Below are 23,657 nucleotides of genomic sequence, written 5' to 3' on the forward strand. Positions count from 1 at the left end.
ATGTGTAATTTCAGGTTTAAGTGATGATGCTTTAAACCAAAGACCAAGTGATATTGAACTCTTACGTTTTTCCATAAAATGTTCATCAAATCAAATGTATAAATTAGTTACATATCTCGAAATGTCTGAGAAATGGGATGATATTCAACACAATTATCAAAACAATGTAGAGGTAGCAAAGTTTTTGGTTCTATCTAAATGGAAAGAGATGAAAGAAGAGAGCAATTTCAAAGCCTTGGCAGAGGCTCTGAAAAACATGGATATATCAACACATGTCTTGTGTCAAGTAAGTTTAAATACTTTGTAAAGATTGTAAACCTTTGAATGTTTCATTAACTTGTCTTTTATCCAATATTGAAACATTTTATGCTTGATATGTACACTTGTTTGTCCTGAAACCTTATGTCCTCTAAGATGTCTCTGTTGTGTTTTTTATGTGTCTTTGGTTTGCAAGTCTTATTAAGAATAGAAAAGAAAACATCATTTAGCCAAAAAGGCCATGTGAGCTTTTGCTTTCACTTGGTGTCTGCTGCCATTGTTTGTCCATTATCATAAAATTCAAAAAAAATTCTCCAGTAAAACTAATAGGCCTTATGTTGCCAAATAATAATTGCCTGTTTCTTAGGTTATCTAGTTTAAAATTGTTATCTAGGGATTTGATCCATCAGCAAATATGGCCACTGTTGCTGAAATAAAGTGATAAAATGCATTTTGTGCTTATATCTCAAAAAAGTAATGCAGTTGATAAACATGATAAACAGGTCAAGAGTCATCTTCTACAGAACTTTCAGAAAAATCGGGCAATTCATTTTGAATTTAATGCCCCTGAAATGTCTTTTTTTTGTAAATGTTTTGGCTGAAATCTTACAAACATAAGCAATAAAAGCAGATCAAAGTCTATCTCCTTTTTTTCAGAAAAATCTTGACAAATCATTTGTGATTTATTGTCCCTGAAATATATATATTTTGCATTTTATGCAGTTTTTGTCATTATCTTGAAAACTATAACTGATAGAGAGAAATTTGTAACATTGAAAATGACCAAAACAATTTCAAATCTACAAATAACACCCTATGGGACTTACTTCCTTTTATAATCGATGATCTTTACTCTTTTAGCTTTTCTTGAGGAAACTATAGTTGATAAAGAGAATCCTTTGATAGTAAAAATGTTTAACAAGATATGATCTGCAATTGAGTTAATATGGGCAAATTGTCAGTTGATCCTTTATAAGAGTTATTGCCCTTGAAAGATAGTTTTATTATTTGTCAGCTTTTTAGGAAACTGTAATAGGTAGAGAAAAATGAAGCAAGCCAATGTGATCAGCAAAATAAAATCCTGTAATTCAAACCCATCAATACCCATTGATATAACAAGGATGATATGTGAGAATTAGCTGATATGCTGCCGTTATTTGTAACTGCATATCATTACAGTGTAAGCAACAGCTTTACACATTACATTGTGATGTATGGATTATTTGTATGAAAATCTGGTTCCCAGGGCTTCGGTGGCCCAGTGGTCTAAGTAGTCAAACTACTATATCACAAGCCTGTCAACATTGAGGTTGTGAATTTGAAACCCGCATGTGGCAGGTGCTTTCGAATAATCGTAGATGACTAGGATTGTCAGTTTTTCTGTTGAAAAAGTCATGGTTCTCTCCTGGACTTATTCTCCTAGCTTCCTTCACCAATAAAAACTGTGTCTTTTAAAGTTCTATTAAAGGTAAAGACAATTACTATGGCCTTTGATTGATGCATGTTAAAAGGAGAATGAGGTATACATATGAATATAATGTATTCCACTTTAAATTCATAGATTAAATAGGTTCTTCAAATATCATTCGTTCTACCTATATCATGATCAAATTTTTAAAACACCAGGCACATATTTTGTAAAACAGGATATACAAATATGTTTTCAACTACTTCTATAAATATGAACTGTATGTTTTTTATTTTTTTATTTCATTATTTATAAATATATTTTGCAGGTAAGAAGAGTCAAAATAGCAGAGCCTGGTAAGTAATCTCGAAAAAGACGTAACACCACAGATAACAAATTAAAATCTAAACAAAACTAGATTTGCTATTGCAAGCAATAACGGAGGATGTCACCCCGTACTGGACATTGCCACAGTAGCAGCAACCATTGTAAATATATACCAAAGTCAAATGGCACCTCTATACATGCCAGAACTTCCATGTCTTTGAATCTACCCTCCCGTAAACAAAAAATGCAATAATCCCGTAAAGTTTGAGATCTATATATAATTTGGGAAATCTTTTGAATCTAAAATAAGACCCCTGTGCGAGGAAGAACATGGGGTCACGTGATGCTTAAGTATATTAGCATGGACTTAGCACATTAATAGTCTTTTTAGAGGTGACTTTGGAACAGACAACATGTGTATATATTGACGGAGCAGCATACATACTGTTCATTTTTGTCGGGCCTGCGACTTTTGTTTAAAAAAGCGAGACATAGCGATCCTACATTCGGTCGGTGGCAGCGTCGTCCTCGTTGGTGGCGTGGCGTCCACAAATATTCACTTTGTGATTAAAGTTTTTGAAATTTTAATAACTTTCTTAAAAGAGGGACGAAAGATACCAGAGGGACAGTCAAACTCATAGATCAAAAACAAACTGACAACGCCATGGCCAAAAATAAAAAGACAAACAGACAAATAATAGTACAGATGACATAACATAGAAAACCAAAGACTAAGCAACACGAACCCCACCAAAAACTGGGGGTGATCTCAGGTGCTCCGGAAGGGTAAGCAGATCCTGCTCCACATGTGGCACCCGTCGTGTTGCTTATGTTATTACAAATATGGTAAATAGTCTAATTCGGTAAGTCACATTCGTGAAAAGGGAGGGTATGGTAGTTACGACATAAGGAACATATCCGATATTATCTGTGAAACGGTTATTCCATAACGGTCAACCAACTCGTGATGGCGTCCGTAAAATTTACGAAGGGATGACTTCAACTTCACCATTTGGAACTCTTGGTTTAATAGCTTCCTTGTGAGCAGCAATCCTCTATCAAGGAAATCATGATAGGAAACACAAACTATCCTGGATATCTACCAAACTTGGACAGAAGCTTGTTTATGATCATAAGAAAGTATCTACTAGGAAATTTTGTAAAAAAAAATCCTGTTTTTCCTTATTTTACTTATAAATGGACTTAGTTTTTCTGCCAGTTAACATTACATTCACTCTGTGGTTAAAGTTTTTAAAGTTTTAATAACTTTCTTAAACTATCCTGGATTTGTACCAAACTTGGACAGAAGCTTGTTTATGATCAAAAGCTAGTATCTAGAAGGAAATTTTGTAAAAATATATTTCCTGTTTTTCCGTATATTACTTATAAATGGACTTAAGTTTTTCTTCCAGTGAACATTACATACAGTCTGTATTTAAAACATTTATTAGATTCATAAACCTTTCTGGATTTTTATTAAACTTGGACAGAAGCTTCTTACAATCAAAAGATAGTATCTATAAGGAAGTTTTTAATATTTTTTCCCCATTTTTGTTGAGCCTGTGACTAGCAGCAAAAGTAGGCGAGACACTGGGTTCCGCGGAACCCGTACAAACTTTGTTCTTTAATATGTAACGGATGGTTGATCGCGGATCACACGATACATGCATTTGATATGTATTTTATCTTGTACAATTTAATTACACGTTCATCGATTGATTTCAGCTAATGTGTATATTTTAGTAGGTGTTTGAATCCCGAATGTGTACATGAATGCAAGTGCAGAAATGTCACTAATATGTACTCTTAGTGTTTCTCCCTTTCTAGGTGGCCATTCTCTCTTCAAAGCAAGATTTTTGTATAGAATAAAAGCACGTTAAATGATATTTTTTTTTTCTTCTAGCATATTCTAGTAGATGTTAGCAGTACAGATTTGTATTTGATCGTATGCACATACTCTTGATTACAGAACTTTGCCTCAAATTTACGAGGTGTTTTATGCATTTTTTTTCGCTGTTTCCATGGCAACGGCGGCCATTTTGAAAATTTCAAAGACAGCTGACATTTCAATAACATTTAACTGGGGTTGAGCTTACAATTTGAAAGAAAATGTTACTTTGACGCTTTATCCCGTATGGGTCAATATTACACTTTAAGCCTTATCTCCATGGTTACACAGAAGCAATCTAAAAAATTCCAACGGCAATCAATTCTACAGTTCATACTATTGTTACGGCGGTGTAGGTTTGGGGGTCATATCTGTAACGGTTGATTAACTATGAATTAATTAAGGATTTATTTTCGTTTTTTCACATTTGGACTGTTTCCATCGCAATGGTAGCAATTTTGAAAGTTCTTAAGATGGATGGCACACTTTCGAATGACGAGTTATATTTCCTGAAAATTTCATTAAATTTGGACTACTTTTTGGTTTTTCACATTTTTGCCGTTTCCATGGTGACGGTGGCCATCTTGAAAATACCAAACCCTAAGTGAACATCTGCACATGGGGATTGTCATTGTGGTGCAGTTTTATCAATGTTTGTCAAATTAAGCTGGACAAAAAAATGTGGAATGTAAAATCATAGAATACCATATTTCCCGCCTTTTCCAAAGGGGTGACCTAACTAAGCATATTTGTTCACATTACTGATGGTTACAACATTATTTTCTAAAAATAAAGATAGTTTCCAATTTCGAAACAAAAACATCAGGGCCTTTTTTTATGTAGCTTAAATAGAGAAATCAATAATCTTTTTATTCCCCTGCGACAAAAAGTCGGGGGGCATATTAGTTTACCCCTGTCCGTTCGTCCGTCCAAATTAGGATACATTGTTTGTCCGGCTATCTCCTACAGTTTTAGAGGTACAACTTTAATATTTTGTAGAATGTTCATACACATAATAAAGGTGTGCATGGCCACAGGATTTTGATTTCTTTTAAATATTCTGAAAATGACAGGTAGTTGGACTTCGTCATATTTTTGGTACTAGCTGCATAAAGAGATCATGGTTTGTCTGGCTATCTCCTCCTACAGTTACATCATCATACATAGTGTTAAATTTATAATTTCCTATGGTCAGGCGGGGGCATTATTTGTGTCTTACAGACCGTAACAATTTCAAGTTGTATGCCATAGTTACTGTTTGTCAAATCTAAATTATGTGGAACTATACTCGTGCATATGGCAGAGCAGAAAAGGGGGGGGGGGAGCATTGCTCATATCTAGTTTTTCTTAATATTTTTATAACATTAAAACTCTTAAAAAAAAGATACCACACATGTGCCTGAATCAAAACAGTTTGAAATCATAATTAACCTAAGTTGAAGGTCATTAAAAACCACAAATATCAAACAAAAATTTACCAAATCTAGCAAAGGTCGTCTATTCATTGGGGAAGAAAAACAAGGTAACAGTTTCGAATGATTTTAACAATTAATGAACATTTACAGAACATTACTGTACCAATGATACAACAGGACAGAAGGACTCACTACTGGGCTGGTGATACGTACCTTGTAAAAATGCATCTACGATACCAGGCTTATTATTTGGTATACCATACATAAATGTTGTCTAGATAACGACTCACAAGTTTCACTCAAATCCAAATAGTATTTTTGGGAATTTGTTTCTAATTACATCATTTTTGTCGAGCCTGCAACTTCTATTGGAGAAAGCTCAACATAGGGGTAGTGATCCAGCAGCAGCTGCGTTAAACAACTATTTTAAAGCTTTATATTTCAGAAGGTAGAAGACATAGATGCCCCATACTTTGTATATAGATGCCTTATGTTATGAAGTTTCCGTCTGTCATATGTCCATAGTCCTTGACCTCATTTTCATGGTCTAGTGACTACTTCAAAAAAGAGTTAAGATTTTTTGTAATGTCAATTTCTCTTTTATTATGAGTAATAGGATAACTATATTTAGTATATGCGTACCTTGCAAGGTCCTCATGCCTGTCAGACAGTTTTCATCTGAACTCTACCTCATTTCATTGATCAGTGAACAAGGTCAAGTCCATACCTCTGATACTATGAGCAATAGGTCTACTATATTTGGTGTCTGGAATGATTTAAGGTGTAAATGTCCAACTGGCAGGTGGCATCTGACCTTGACCTCATTTTCATGGTTCAGTGGTTAAAGTTAAGTTTTTCATGTTTTGGTTTTTTTTTCTAATACTATATGCAATAAATCAACTATATTTGGTGTTTGGAAATATTTACGATGTACATGTCGGTTTGGCATGTTTTATTTGACCTTGACCTCATTTTCACGGTTCATTGCTAAGTGTAATTTTTTTATGTTTGATCTGTTTTTCTTAAACTATAAGCAATAGGTCAACTATATTTGGTGTATGGAATGTTTGTAAGGTGTATATGTCTGTCTGTTAGGTATCATTTGACCTTGACCTCATTTTCATGGTTCATTGGTCAATGTTAAGTTTTCATGGTTAAGTTTGTTTCTTAGATATTATAAACAATATATGTCAACTATATTTAATGCATAGATTGATTGTAAGGTGTACATGTCCAACTGGCATGGTTCACCTGACCTTAATTTCATTTTCATGGTTCATTGGTCAATGTTTACCAGGTTAAGATATTTGCTAAGAAACTGTAAGCAATAGGTCAACTATGTTTGGCGTATGGAATGATTGTAAGGAGTATTTCTGGTTTGGTTTATCTGACTTTGACCTCATTTTCTTGGATCATGTTAAGTTTATGTGATACTTGTATTAAAGCTGTGTATTTAGGACTATCAACGTAAAATCGATGGTCAGTAAAGCAGGCGAGACATTTTAGCATGTGCACTCTTGTTATATCTATTATTCATTCTGATATTTCAGATATTCCTTTGGAATACTTAGATTGTGTTCCGACAGATGAGATCTTGGATTCATTAGCACCACAAATTGGTCAGATATTTTTTCAACTTGGTGCTGAAATTGGGTTGTCAATTGCAAACCTAGAAAATATACAGAGCAATAATTCCCAAGACTTAGCAGCTCAGAATAAGGAAGTATTGTTTACATGGAGAGAAGACAGAACAGTGAAACCTACACTACGGGTACTTGTACAGGCTTTAGTAAACGTTGGTAGGGGTGCACATTGCTTACAGGAAGTTTTAAAGAATGTGGATCTTAATACCCTTAGAGGATCAGAAGAAATTAGAGGTGAAGGTGCAATTCCAAAGAAACCTAAGAACACATCAGAACAGAAGCCACATAGTCAGCAAAAGGGGTCAAAGAAATGTTCAATAGCTTGAAAGTAGGCTTCACACAATATATTTAGAGCAACATTCTAATTTGGAGGAAATGTAAACTTAAAGTCTTTAGTAAAACTAGAGGTGGGATTTAGCCTCATTGTTTCTAAGATGTATGATGCTAATACTTTTGAACTTCATTTGTTCTATATATCCTGCGCAGAGCAGGGGACATAGTTAAAGTCTTTGCAAGTCTGTCTGTCCTTCCAAAATAGCAATAATACTTAAAGCTTTCATACTTTATATCATTATTTTTAGCTCACCTGGCCCAGAGGCCCAAGTGAGCTTTTCTCATCACTTGGCGTCCGCCGTCGTCCATTAACTTTTACAAAAATCTTTTCCTCTGAAACTAATGGGCCAAAGTTAACCAAACTTCACCACAATTGTCATTGGGGTATCTAGTTTTAAAAAAGTGGCCGACGACCCGGCCCGCCAACCAAGATGGCCACCATGTCTAAAAATAGAACATAGAGGTAAAATGTAGATTTTGGCTTATATCTCTGAAACCAAAGCATTTAGAGCAAATCTTACAGGGGGTGAAATTGTTCATCAGGTCTAAGAAATTTTCAGACAAATCAGACAACCCGTTGTTGGGTTGCTGCCCCTGAATTGGTAATTTATGAAAATTTTGCAGTTTTTGGTTATTATCTTCAATATTATTATAGTTATAGATAAACTGTGAACAGCAATAATGTACAGCAAAGTAAGATCTTCCAATAAGTCAACATGACCATAATGGTCAATTGACCCCTTAAGGATTTATTGCCCTTTATAGTCAATTTTTAACAATTTTTCGTAAGTTTTTGTAATCTTTTACAAAAATCTTCTCTGAAACTACTGGGTCAAATAGAATCAAACTTGGCCACAATCATCATTGAGATCTCTAGTTTAAAAATGTTCATCAGATTAAGTTTTATCTGCCCTGATATTTTCAGACGAATCAGACAACCCATTGTTGGGTTACTGTTGCAGTTTTTATACGACCGCAAAAAAATTTTGAGGTCGTATATTGGTATGATGTTGGCGTCGTCGTCGTCCGAATACACAATGGTTTTCGCACTCTAACTTTAGTTTAAGTGAATGGATCTCTATGAAATTTAACCATAAGGTTCAATACCACAATAGGAAGGTGGGGATTGATTTTGGGGGTTATGGTACCAACAGTTAAGGAATTAGGGGCCAAAAAGGGGCCGAAAATAAGCATTTTTGTAACTTCCAGACATAACTTGTGTGTTAGCATATGGATCTCTTTGACATTGTACCACAAGATTCCATATCACAAAGGGTCAATGCTGGGATTGATTTTGGGGTTAATTGCCTCAAAATTTTAGGAATAAGGGGCCAAAAGGGGGCAAAAAACAAGCATTTTTCTAGTTTCATGACAATAACTTGTGTGTAAGTGTATGGATCTTTCTGAAATTTTACTACAAGGTTCCATTTCACAAATAGAAAGCTGGAATTGAGTGTTGTGGTAATTGCCCAAAACGTTTAGTAATAAGGGGCCTAAAAAGGGGTTTAAAATAAGCATTTTTTAGTTTCTAGACAATAACTTGTGTTCAAGTGTATGGATCTCTCTAAAATTGTATTACAAGGTACCATACCACAAAGGCAAGGCTGTTATTGAGCTTGGTTTGGGGGGAAAGGGGGGCGGGGGTCAAAAAAGGGGTATTTTTTTTTTTCCTTTTTTTTTTGTTTAAAATTTACATTTTAAGTTAGTTATTTTTTATCACGAAGAGAAAGTAGGAATTGAGTTTTGTGGTTAATTGCTCAAACATTTATGAATAAGGGGCCAAATATTGGTCGAAAATAAGGATTTTTTTAGTGTGCTCTAATGTTTAAGGAATAAGGGGAAAAAAGGTTAAAAAACAAGGGTTTCCATTTTAATAGACAAATAATTGAGTAAAGAACATTATTTAAAAGCAGTGTAAGGTTGGTAATTCAAACTCATTTAAATATCTCATCTACACTGCTTTTAAATTATGTAAATTGGAAATTTGCCAATAACTTTATTGTTAATAAATGCATTGGAAATTTGCCAACAATTTTAGTGTAATAAACTTCATTGGAAATTTGCCAATATAAAATTTTGCTGATGAAGGTTTTTTGTTTACCTTTAGCCTTGACTATGAAGTCATTTTCTATTTTTATAGCCGTATGATGTAGTTGAATTATTTAATACTTTTATGATGTGTTTAAATGGGGTTTTATCATGTTTATGGTTGCAAATTTATTGTTTTAGTATAATAAACTCCATTTAAAATTTGCCAATAAAAAAAATTTTTGTTTATTTTTAGCTATGATTTTGATGTCATTTTCTATTTTACTTTTATGGTTGCAAAGAAATTTTTATTTTTAGATATTACTGTTAAATGATGCTGATTAAGGTTTTTGCTATGTTTAGCCATGACTATGATGTCATTTTCTATTTTAATATCTGTTATGATGTATTTAAATGGGCTTTTATGGTTACAAAGGAATTTTATTTTTAGATATTACTATAAAATGTTGCTGATGCTGATTAAGGATTTTGTTTATTTTTAGCCATGACTATGATGTCATTTTCTATTTTAATACCTTTATGATGTAATTTCCATTTTTAGATATTACTGTTAAATGATGCTGATTAAGGGTTTTTTGCTATGTTTAGCCATGACTATGATGTCATTTTCTATTTTAATATCTTTATGATGTATTTAAATGGGCTTTTATGGTTACAAAGGAATTTTATTTTTAGATATTACTTTAAATGTTGCTGATTAAGGATTTTTGTTTATTTTTAGCCATGACTATGATGTCACTTTCTATTTTAATACCTTTATGATGTATTTAAATGGGCTCCCATGTATTTAGATTTTTGATTATTTATACATGTTACCAAATTGGTCCACATTGAACAAAAACGGTCCAAATTTCAACTTTATTACATTACATCAAACATTGAATTCTACATATTCTTTGATATATTGAAATTAACAAACAATTTAGTTTATGGAGATTCCACCATAATAGGTAAATTAAATTTTTTCCAGTTCTTACACCACATTCATCCTGTGTCAGAAACCTATGCTGTGTCAAATATTTAATGACAATCCAAAGTCATAGCTGTATCAAGCTTGAATTTTGTGTCCATACTTGCCCCAACTGTTCAGGGTTCGACCTCTGCGGTCGTATCAAGCTGCGCCCCAGCGAAGCATTTTATTGGAAATTATCTTGAATATTATTATAGATAGAGATAAACTGTAAACAACAATAATGTTCAGCAAAGTGAAATCTACAAATAAGTTAAAGTGACCAAAATTGTCAATGGACCCCTTAAGGAGTTATTGCCCTTTATAGTCAATTTTTAACAATTTTTCGTAAATTTTTGTAATCTTTTACAAAAATCTTCTCCTCTGAAACTACTGGGCCAAAAAAAATCAAACTTTGCCACAATCATCATTAGGGTATTTAGTTTTAAAAATGTGTCAGATAGCCCCGCCTGCCAACAAAGATGGCCGACATGGCAAAAAATAGAACATATGGGGTAAAATGCAAGTTTTGTCTATTCTTCTGATAACCGTTTTAAATAGAGAAAATCTGAAAAGGGTAAAATTGTTCAGAATGTTCAGCTCCACCAATTATCCAAATTTTACCACTTTTTTTGATTTTTGCCTATTATCTTATAAACTATCATAAATAGAGAGAAATTTTAAACTGCAAAAATGATCAGAAGGACAATTTCTACAAATAAGTCTTATGGTTGAAATCATCAGTTGACTCCTTATTAGAGTTATTGGCCTTTGATGCCGATTTGTACAATTTTTTTGGCGTTTTTGTCTTATATCTTAAAACTTATAATAGATACAAAGAAACTTAAACATAAAAAAATGATCAGCAAGACAAGATCTACAATTAAGACAAATGGCAGAAATTGTCCGAAGACTCCTTATTGGAGTTATTGCCCTTTTATTACGATTTTTACCTTTTTTTTTTGCGTTTTGCCTTCTATGATAAAAATTATAATAGATAAATAGAAACTTAAATAATCAAAAATGATAAGCAAGACAAGACCTACTAACAAGTCAAATTTTGCTGATATAATCAGTAGACTGTTACTCTTTATAGGATTTTTTTTACCCTCTTTTGTGTTTGGAGCAAAAGCTAAATAAGATATGATGATAGAGAGAAACTAAACAGACTTCAATGATCAGCAATATAAGATACAAAAAGAACAGAGATTTTTGTCATTCTATTCTCGTCTACAAGGTTTGAAAGTGTCCTTTGTTGAATGTGCATATATATATAAACCAAGGTGAGTGACACAGGCTCTTGAGAGCCTCTAGTTTTGTATTATTTTGACAATACTATAATGTTATTTTTATTTTTCAATTTGAATGACAGCTATGATACTTTGACAATTATTGTGGAGCCTCCAACATTTATGTCACGGAAGTGAGACATAGCAATACATTGCATTCAGCGTAGTCATCTGTGGGACAGTTTTGTTTTAGACTTCAAAAGCCTTCATTGAATTTAAGAAATTTGGACAGAAGCTTTTATAGGTTGCATTTCTGTAAATATCAACAATGCAATTTCCCATAGGAACTCCTTTCACGGCTAAAACTGTACCACTTTTACTATGATGTTTTGAAAAAAATTATATCCTAGAATGGAAAGTTCATATGCACTACTATTTTTTTCAAAGGTCAAAATATAGGGCTGTGCGGCATATTTTCAACGCTTATATGCCCCGAACTTCTGTGAGTTAAAACTTGTATTAAAATTTTATGGTGCCCCTACCTTGGTTTAAGGATTTCCACAGATTTTAACTTGATCACTATGAATATATATATATTTACTGGTAACATTCCCAAGTTATGTCTCTACGAGATGAAACATAGAGATCATATCCGGGAACCAGTACATTAACAAAATTAATTATCTATGAATATTATATATCTCCCCAAAAGAGGCGTGGTTTGAGAAACAGCTGTATTTACAAAGTGCAACCTATATGACCAAAGATAGTATGCAGAGCAAAATAGTGAAAATAGTTTTTGTCTCGCCTATAATGAAAGATAGGGATTACTTATAATCTGGCAGCGATGGTGTGAACTATGTGTATAAAGATACTATAAGCAATAAATCAACTATCTTTGGTATTCAAAGTTTTCGATCGTTGTACCTGTCTGAAATTTCACCAACATTACGGAAATACTTTTGAATACAGGAATGATTGAAAATAAAGATAACAAAAACTTGAAATTTAAATCGAGATTTTGTTTTACTTTATGTTCAGTCAGAAGTTATGTTGCTTAACTTTGATTTGTATATATGTAACACTCAGAAACGTGTCTATCCCCCACAACGTGTCTAATTCCCCAAACATGTCCATATGATGCAAATGAACTATTATAACATGTACAGTTGCTAAAAGGCTCAAAAACATGTTCTTTTTATGAACGCCCAACTATGTCCATTTAGAAAAAAGGCCCAAATGTGCTTAAAACGTTAAAAACCCAAGTCGGGTCCACCGCTATTGAATAGTGATTTGTAATTACATATGTTGTGTAATATCTAATCCAATCAAATTTATTATAGGAACCTTCCTTTTACTGTGTTGAAAAAATGAGACAGTTACTCTTCTTTTACCCAGAAATCATTTCTGCCAGGAGCTGGTCGTGTGATACCCTCATTTATTATTAATGTAGTTAGGCAAGAACTTAACTGTTCAAAACTAATGAATTGCAATGTTTGATTTTGCTATAAATATTCATGAAATATTTACCACTGGAAATTGAGAAATCAAAAGACAAGAGAATTAATGACTCATTTTTTATGTGTTGCAAATTAATCATTTAATTATGCTAAATATCAATAAGAAATGTGGAACAAACTAATGCTTATAAATGACCACTTGGTCACTATTCAAGCACTAAAACTTGCAAGATCAATTGTTTTTGGTTTTATAAATGTGAAGCACCTTTATTTAATATTTAAAACAATAATAATTATACTGATAAAAAAAAATGAAACCATTGCAAGTAAAAATATTTTTTTTATATATAGTTAGGTCCGAAGACTTAGAAAGTTCACGCAAATAATCAGTTTTCCAGACTTATTTTTTCGTCATGCTTAAAGATATTGATTTAATTTTATGCCTCCGCCATCGCTGAGGGGGCATTAAGTTTTACCCTTCTCCGTCTTTACATACGTACATACGTCCCAAAATTGGTTTCCGTTCTCTAATTTTAGTTTGCCTCAACCAAATGTTATGAAACATATACACAATGCTTATTACCACAAAACACAGATCAACTTTGAATTTTGGTGGCATCAATTTTACCGTTCTTGAGTTATGTTCCTTTACAAATGAAAAAAATGCTGAATTTTTTGTTTCCATTCTCTAACTTTAGTTTGTCTCCACCAAATGTTATGAAACATATACACAATGCTTATTACCACAAAATTCAGATCATGTTTGAAATTTGAAAGCGTCACTTGTACCGTTCTAGAGTTGTGCCCCTTTACAAATGGAAAAATTGCTGAATTTTTCGTTTCCGTTCTCTCACTTTAGTTTGCATCAACCAAATGTTATGAAACATATAGTTTACACAATGTTTATAACCACAAAATACAGATCAAGTTTAAATTTTGATGGCGTCACTTTTACCGTTCAAGATTTATGCCCCTTTACAAATGGAAAAATTGCTGAATTTTTTGTTTCCGTTCTCCTTCTTTAGTTTGCCTCAACCAAATTTTATGAAACTTATACACAATGCTTATTTCCACAAAACTCAGATCAAGTACAAATTTGGGTAGCGTCACTTTTACCCTTCTTTAGGTTGGTCCATTTGTATTGTTATATGCAAGCGGGGCATCATCTGTGTCCTATATACACATTCCCCATTTATTTTTATATAGTTTACACCATGACCAGTTAAAGATCAAGTTAGCATTTTGTTCCAGAACAATGAATTATTAACTAGTAGGGAACTATGTATTGCCATTAAATACTCTAAGAATGTTGCTCTGATCTTGTCTGTTCATTTGAAAGCAAAAGTAAGTGATTACATCTTTCACTTTGCATAGTGTTTCACGTCTTGGACATTTGACTACACTGATTGCTACACCTTTCCTCCAGATGTCATTGGATGGGGGCTTGGATCTTTATTTAGAAACCAACCGAAACCGAAAGTCTTCAATCGTGTCCCCCATCATTCAATTGCCGTAAACCTTTTCAAATTCACTGAGGACATATTAGCGCGAAGAGTTTTGCAATGTATTGGCAGTTTAAAGTAAACACATTTGAGCGAAGTGAATAATTTGACACGTTTGGGCGATTTGTGATTTTAAGGACACGTCTGAGAGAGAGACATATATTACAAGATAAGGGCCAATATATATAATTATGTTAATTGTTTTTAACCTGAAATAAAACTTTTACACTTAAACCTATATTTTTTTAAATCCCAGAAGATTACTGTCCCGTGTCACATCATCATGGTATTTTGAACCCCATGGAAAATCGACTCCTTTGCTTATTCATTCCATATATTTATTGGAATATCATACAATGTTATTAGTAGACAGCATTGCTATTTTAAATTTAAACCCTTACACCACATGGGGTCAATTTTACATAATAAAGGTCTGGATGTTATGTCTAAGAAAAAATGTTATAGAACCTTCTCAAACATATGTTTTTCTTTCCAGATACCTAGTAAAGCATTATAATTAGATCAAGTAGCTTATATTCTGTAATAAGTTGAAATTATAAAGAGGGGTTTATTTAAATATTAAAGAGAGTTCAAAATACCATAGTTAAAAAATTGATCTAAAATCTTTAAGCTCTTATTTTTAGTTCACCTGACCTCACTTGGTGTTCGTTGTTAGTTAACTCTTTATAAAGTTATTCTCCTTTAATGATGAATTTTACTAAAAAGTGGCCAATATCGAAGATGCAGGTGAGTAACACAGGCTCTTTAGAGACTGTTTTTTTTCAAGATACTGTTCATCACATTATTACTACTAGTAGTGAATGTTATGGTACTGCTATCATTCATTGAAATTGTGACCTATTGGGGGAGGGGGTTCAAAATGTCATGGCTAAGAAAACGTCTTTTTGCAGCATTATAACTAGTTCAAGTAATATATATGCTATTGTATATTAAAATCTAGACCCATTATGTGGTTCCAACATGTCAAATCCGACTTTTAGGAGGGTTGGTGGATGACCTTGTGTCCTAATGTCACATTTTAAAAGTACTAGGGACCTTCACAAATATTCAACACTGAGAATGAGATGAATTTAAAACTATATAATTTGCTTATAAGTGACCTGATGACCTGCTGCTATTTTTGGATGTGACAGTGTGACCTTAAGGGATACCTTACTGGAGACCTTATTTGTGGAGGAGTATCAATTTTCCATAGTAGAGAGGACAAACTATACTGACTAAGAAAAAGAGTGATGAATTGTTATCTAAATTATGTTTTTTATCTAAGTTACTAATAACGACATTATAAGCAGTTAATGTAGTGTATTAAATGCTATTAAAATAGAAATTCTGACTTAAAAGGGGAGGAGGGTTCTCTTTTGCATGGTAGGGGTGAAAATACCATGGCTAAGAAAAAGTATTATAAAATCTTTTGGAACATGAATTTTTCATTAAATATAACTATCATCATATATAGTAAAACTACTGTATAAAGTAATATTGCTTCAGTTAGTATTTGATATGTATAAGACATGTTGGAAAAGATGTTTTAAAATTTTTATTTATTAGCCATGGTATTTTGACAATCCTGCCATGGAAAATTCTACCCTCCTGTAGATTTCTAGAACTGCAGATTGAATATTTATTTTCATCTTTTGCTACGCATGCTCATTTTATTATTTTCCCCGCTGTATTGAAGCACAGATATTCCTTTTCACTTTTGTACACATTCGTATCCTGCATGTTTGTGATGTAGCAGTACATTTCCATCCTGTCTTGTGCAAAGTTAATTATTTTCAGTTCTTACAAGGTCAGTTTATTTGTTTTCAAAATCCTCATGCCAGAGAAGGACAAATTTCAATATAAATGTTGTCGTTATATGGAGAAAATTTCATGTATTGATTATCAGCAGTGAAATATTGTCTCGTTAAAGGGAGGTTACCCAAAGTTACATGTGTATAATGAGTCAATATTTCATTGATGAAAGGAGGTTATAAACATTAATAGTTTGAACAAAGTTGTCATTAGAATGTTTGATTTCATTGATAATAAAAAAACATAATTATATATTTAAAGAGATTGTCAGTATTTTACTTTATTGTACAGTATATTGTAATTAACATGTTTGACTCTGATTATTCATAAATGCTAATTTGAAATAAGCTAATGATGAAATAATAAAATGTTCGTCCGATATATAAAACACTTGTCTTTCTTCTTTTTTTTATAGATATAAATATGAAAATGTGCTTCATGCTTGTCTACTGCAGATGAGAATTATTTGGTAATAAATATAATTTTCAAGAACAATATTTTAAAGATTCTAGAAACATTCATAGCGAAGGAGTCCTTAGTAAGGCATACTGTGATTAGTAATATTTTCAGTGAAATTATGTCAGGGACAGTATTTCACAGTGAAATATTTTTCCAAAGAAGTTGACAAAATATCAAGCAGACAGGGACACTATTGCATAATGAAATAATTTTCTGGACAGTACTGTATTTCATTATAAATCATTGTCTGCGGACAATATTTTCTATAAAATTTTAACTGGTGTACAATATTTCATGAAGGACATTATTGTCTCGCCTTGACGAGTCAAAAATCGAGACTTAGGTATGTTGTTTTCGATGGTGTCGGTGCCATCAACAATTTATGAAAGTTTGTGATAAGGTCATTTTGATAGGTGCCATTCATTTATGATCAATTGATGATATTTGGTATGCAGCTGTATAAACATTGGATCATCTCATTCCCATAGAAATTGTTTTGCCCTGCCTTTTAGTCATGGTCTATTGACTCTGAAACTTTTGTAAAGTTTACATGTTAAAGTTTGTGATTAGGTCCATTTAAGGGAATCACTTATGATATTTGGTATGCAGTTGTATTGGCATTGGCACATCTCATTTCCATGGAGATTAATTGGCCCGCCTCCTCAGTCGTGGTTTAATGACTTTGAAACAATTTCATTGTAAAAATGTTAAAGTTTGTGATTATTTCAATTAAAGGGGAACGACTTATGATATTTTGTATGCAGTTCTATTAGCATTGACATATCGTTTTTCCACGGAAACGTGTGCTATGTACATTCAGTCATGTTTCATTAACTTTGAATATTTTCCATAATTTACATGTTATTTTGATTTCAACCTTTGCATTTTTACTATCAAACTAACATACAGGCGAGACAAATCCCTGTTGCAACAGTTAATTAACAGCCCCGTTTTTGTTTTAGATATCTACACAATTAATGAAGTTGTCTACTTCTGAATATTGAAGTGGAAATGGATATTTTAGTATATTTATGTCTATCCCCCTCCTCAGAATATTATAGTGTTTTTATGTTTGTCCCCCTCCTCAGAATATTTTAGTATATTTATGTTTTTCCCCCTCCTCACTCGGAATATTTTAGTATATTTATCACGGTTTGTCCCCCTCCTCGTACCCCTTTATATATTTATTAAAAGGTCCAAAATGTGCATTTTCTATGTTCGTGATGTTTTCAGTATGTGCACACTTTCAGTAACCAGAAAGATGAATTACTCAAAGACGAATTACCCACAGATGAAATAACATTACCAACACAAATACGAAATGTAGTAATTTGTGCTCGGGACGAGCACTTCGGGGAAGTAGTGGAGAATATAACAGGAAGAAAAGTGACGTTAGGAACTTTTACTATAATTCGCAAAGTGCTTTATATGAACTCTCGTTTTAGATTGAATATTTCTCGTTTTAGTTTTAAATTGAATATTTCTTGTTTTAAATGTTTTTTTATTTTTAAATATAATGTTTCTTTATTTCAAATACCCAAATGGATTATAGATTTCAGTAATTTACAACTTAATCCGATGGCAGTTAAAAGTGCGAAAGATAATACATGTATCTTACAGTCAACTACAAAAGCAGCAACCATCGCTATTTTACTAAGTTTAGCCGTAGGACAATAATCCGATTATTATTACATAAGATTTGACAATAATAGTTATATTTTATGAGAACCTATTATGATGTTTTAAGATCCTTAACTTTGAATTAAATGTATGTTTTGTAAACTGTTGCTGGGGCAGTCTTCCCCTAGCTCTAAAGCTGTACACTTGTGAATAGATTTGTATATATTGTATACGGTCTTGCGTTTAAAGCAGCCGCAGTGTCAAATATAGACCAACAGACTTTAATGTAACCCATACCGAAATTCACGGGGTTATACATTCTTCAAAAATTATAATAAATGCACGCAATAATTTCTGAATTAACATAACTTGCTAGGACAATTTCAGATGATTGTTATCATTGTTGAACAAATTCATAAATCTGTGGTTTTGGGTAAAGATTGCATGAAATGCAAACAAAACCCTATGGTACTGTCTTCCAAGGTTTATTCCTTCTTTTGAGATACACAAAATATAGTGCATTGATCATAACATTCTAAACATCCTATCCATGAACATTTCCATAAATTTATCAATGAAATATATGTTAAAATATTAAAGTTACAAAATGGTGTTATACTTGTCAAGAAAATTACATAACTTGTGCAAGGTGCAGTAATCTAATATCTGATCTAAAATATCAATGATGTCATTGTTAAAGTAATCTGTAAAATTGGAGTTATCTTCCTTTGTCAATATTTTTTTTTACAATGCAATGTTTAATTTAACTTCCAACTGAAAAATTTAAAAAAAAATTACCCTGTAGTGCTTACAAGCACTTTAATATTATGCTGATTATGAGGGAAAAAAAACAATGCTTGCTGCAACAATTTCAGATGACATTTTTCATTATTAACCATTTTTTTTGTCTTTTTCAATGCTTTGACATAAGGCCTGTTCCAGAAAATAATATGCCCCCCTCCAGTGACTGCACTTTTTTTGAACCCCCACCACCCACAGAAATAAAAATAAATTAGAACAACACTCCCTTTGCATTTTGGTATTTCAAATACAACCACCCACATAATATTAGAAAAAAATTGCCTTCCCTGGGGGGGTGGGCATAGTATTTTCTGGAACAGCCCTAAGCACATGTCAAAAAATGTTGGTCATAGAACATATTCAATATATAAATGTATAGTTTTGTATAAATATTTTATTTTTGTAAATATTGATGTATTTATTTCTAGTCTAAGTGCTTAATTTGATTATGTGCAATTTTGAAAACAAAAATATGTCTATCCAAGATGTTAGTTAATCATTTTTGTTTCAGAAGTCAAACTAGGTAAAATACTAAAAACATATGCATAATTTGATACTGTTCCCAGATACTCAATCTGGCTATCTGTTAAACAAATTTCATGTAAGAGATGCATTCATGTGACAAGTATATCTACTAAAAGTTTAATAAATGCACAAGGGCAATGCCAGTTTTGAAAAGCAGTATGCATATAAGATATCTTAAACAATTGGATTAAAGAAACTAAATAGACTTAATGTCGTTTGATGATCTTATGATTTATTTCAGTAAAACAAGGTTTGAAATTCGCCTTCACATTAAATGCACATTACTTTATGGTTGTAATCAAGATCTCTTTTAATTCTACAAATTTATGTTTCCATGTGCTGTGGGGAACGGGGACATTCATTTTATTTTATACCGGGGTAATTCATTTTTGAGATGCTGTCTCTTTAACTTAAACCCCACATATTCTTACTGTACATGAATATTTCAAGCTTTAAACATTATGGACCCATTCACATCTTTAAACCACTCACCCTGTTTTTTTACTTTGGTTATGAAGTACAACTTTTAAATCAGAATTCAAAAGAATATAATTGATTCAATACTTTTGTTTTAAAGAGGTAAGACCCATTTCTTCATAATTTATTTCACACCAAGGCCATTTTCTAAAAGTCCAATCTTATCAAATTCAAAGTTTAAGAATAAGAATTGGAGTTCTTATTTTTGTGATACTCAGTCAACCAGTCGCATTATTCCCATTAATAAAAACCTTGCAATAATTTCAGAATTAAAATATTTAAAACGACTAGAAATTAAAATTTCTGTGCGCTGGGAAGAGATTATTTAAAGAATTAGATAATGCATTATGTTTGACAGTTGTGATTCATGATAAAGTGTGCCTTCATCTTTCTTATGAAGTTACATTCAAAAGAATGAAAAGTTCAAGATGGGCATGGTCTTAGGCCAAACAATTTAGATTGTTTGATGTTGCCTACCTACCCACCTAGCAGCCTGGTGTTCCACAGGGTTCGGTACTGGGTCCTCTTTTATTTCTAATATTCATTAATGACATTGCAGATGATATGATTGGTTTAAGTAGAATGTTTGCAGATGATACATCTATTGGACATACTGCTCCAGATGAAACTACTCTTCAATCTATGATAAATATCGATCTACAAAATATTAATTCCTGGGCAAATGATTGGCTAGTTAAATTCAATCCCAATAAAACTAATATCATGTTGTTTAGTAACAAAAATTCTAAAAATAACTTGATTTTTGATTTTGGCGGAGTTCAGGTAGATACAGTTACTAGTCACAAACATTTAGGTATATTTTTTAGCAGTGATTGTAAGTGGACCAAGCATATTGATTCTTTAACAGAAAAGGTATCAAAAAAATTAAATGTTCTTAGACGTTTGAAATTCCGACTAAAAATGGAATATTTAGAAAAAATATATTTAACTTTTATTAGGCCCGTTCTAGAATATTCTTCTGAAGATTGGTATACTTGCGGACAGTTGAATTCTGAAAGATTAGAAACATTACAACTGGAAGCAGCACGTATTGTCACTGGTTTAACAAGCTATGTTAGCACTCAATCACTTTATTTAGAGACGGGATGGGAAAAGTTAAAGATTAGACGGGAAGTTAAGAAATTAACTTTATTTTACAAAATTATGAAAGAGGACACTCTTTTATACTTATTATATTTAATACCCCCTACAGTTGCAGAAACAAACAATTACAATCTACGAAACAGTCAAAATATATACCAAACCTCTAGCAGACTGTCCCTTTATCAAGAATCATTTACTAAGTATTCCATCTAGTATTAAACTGTGGAATTCGCTCGATTTAAGTATTAGAAATGAACAGTCTTTAAATATGTTTAAATTAAAAATTAAACAGAAATATTATAAAAACAAATCACCCCCTACATATTTCACTATTGGCGATAGATATTTAAATGTTTTGCACGCAAGATTAAGAAACAAATGCAGTGCCCTTAACATGGATCTGTATCACGCAAATATTAAACCTAACGCAATGTGTCAATGTGGTTATTTATATGAAAATGCTCAACATTATTTCCTTTCATGTAAAAATTATACAGCTCAAAGGAATATCTTATTTTTTGAACTTAGAAAAGAAAATATACCTACTGACTTGGAAACTTTAATGTACGGTAATGATATGTTTAATATGAACATAAATACGCTAATTTTTACAAAAGTGCAGAATTATATCAAAGAGACCAATCGCATTTCATAGTGTATAGACATTATGGTTAAATATATAACAATAATAATGTAATTACTTTTTGTTGACTTCGAATGAAATTGTTCATTTTTTCCAAAGACATGAATCATCAATTTGATTTTATATATAAAATCCCATCAGTTGACAACAAAATTTAATTTAATTGCTTTAAAATAATAACTTACCTTTTGAGTGAATATTCATTCCAAATTTAAAACAACCTACTAGGTCTACCTTAAATAAATTTAAGGTCAACTCAACTTTTAAAAATTGATGAGCCATGTCGTTTAAATTCTTGTTAATTTCATGTCTCCATATTAATATTGTTTATGATGTTATTATTATGTATTTTATTTTGTTCGGTTATTTATTATTTGTATGTAATGGAGAAGACGTTCTAAGTTGCAAAATTTGTGTCTAATCCTATTGTCAATGTTTTTGGACAATAAAATATGTTTAAACTAGCAGCCTACCTGCAAAATTATATGACACAAATCGGTTAAAAAAAATTTCAAAGATTTTTTTCCTGCTCTTACGTTGTTTTCTTGTCTGTAACTTATGTTGTTGACTCAAAGAAAACTAAATCCCTACCTACCTACCCAAGCATGGGAAGGTAACATCAAAAAAAAATTTAAGGGTGGCCTTACGAATACATTGTTTCACATTTTTACCACAAATAAATGTAAGTTTGTTCAGTTTTTATACGCCCGTCAAAATTTTGACGGGACGTATTATGGTATACAAATGTCGTCTGTCCGTCTATCCGTCTGTCCGTCTGTCTGTCCGGCGTAAAAATGTCGCACCGTAACTTGAGAACGACTTATCCAAATTTCAAAAAACTTAACATAGTTGTTTCTTATGATGATCAAACGATCTGTATACTTTTTCGTGAAAATAACATTAAAACTTTTTGAGTTACAAGACTTAGTAACTAAAACAGGTGTGTGTTTTTTTTCACATGTCACGCCGTATCTCAAAAACAATTTATGATTATTGCTTAAAACTTTACACACTTCTTAGTTATACTAATCTTAAGATCTGTATACTTTTTGGTGATGATTCAAAATTTTATTTTTGAGTTATTGAGTATTTTGTAAAAAAAGGGGGAGGGGTTTTTTACATGTCGCGCCGTATCTCAAAAACGATTTATGATTATTGCTTAAAATTTTACACACTTCTTAGTTATATTAATCTAAAGATCTGTATACTTTTTGGTTTTGATTCAAAATTTTATTTTAGAGGTATTGATTTTTTTTTAAAAGGGGGTTTTCACATGTCGCGCCGTATCTCAAAAACGATTTATGATTATTGCTTAAAATTTTACACACTTCTTAGTTATATTAATCTAAAGATCTGTATACTTTTTGGTTTTGATTCAAAATTTTATTTTAGAGATATTGAGTTTTTTGTAAAAAAAAAAGGGGGGTTTTCACATGTCGCGCCGTATGTCAGAAACTATTTTTGATTATTGCATAAAAATTCACACACAAGACGACGGGCGTATCATGCGCTCATGGGGCAGCTGTTTATTCAGAATACAATACTGTAAACGCAGAAATTATTGCATGTGTTTATTATTGTGATTTTTGAAGAAAGGACAAAAATGTGAGATTAATCATTGCGATTGCAGGAAAATTTGCTTACAAATATATATATCTGATATCAGAATGTAAGTTCTTTTTTTGGATACTCATCCAGGTGCATTATTTGCAATAATTTCTGAATTTTACAGTATTATACAATTTACAAATA

General features: G+C 32.0%; 1 protein-coding gene across 1 annotated transcript in view; it reads left to right on the plus strand.

Annotated features, from left to right (window-relative positions):
* The window catches only part of LOC127732090 (death-associated protein kinase 1-like), an 82,221-nt gene extending 58,564 nt beyond the window's left edge, over positions 1-23,657 (plus strand). The window contains exons 11-13 of the mRNA XM_052241144.1: positions 15-286; positions 1,995-2,022; positions 6,847-23,657. Of these exons, the coding sequence (XP_052097104.1) occupies positions 15-286; positions 1,995-2,022; positions 6,847-7,265 (719 nt within the window). The 3' untranslated portion in view covers positions 7,266-23,657. The remainder of the gene's footprint in view (positions 1-14; positions 287-1,994; positions 2,023-6,846) is intronic.

The sequence above is a fragment of the Mytilus californianus genome, unplaced genomic scaffold (assembly GCF_021869535.1).
Source record: "Mytilus californianus isolate M0D057914Y unplaced genomic scaffold, xbMytCali1.0.p SCAF_22, whole genome shotgun sequence".
Lineage (NCBI taxonomy): Eukaryota > Metazoa > Mollusca > Bivalvia > Mytilida > Mytilidae > Mytilus > Mytilus californianus.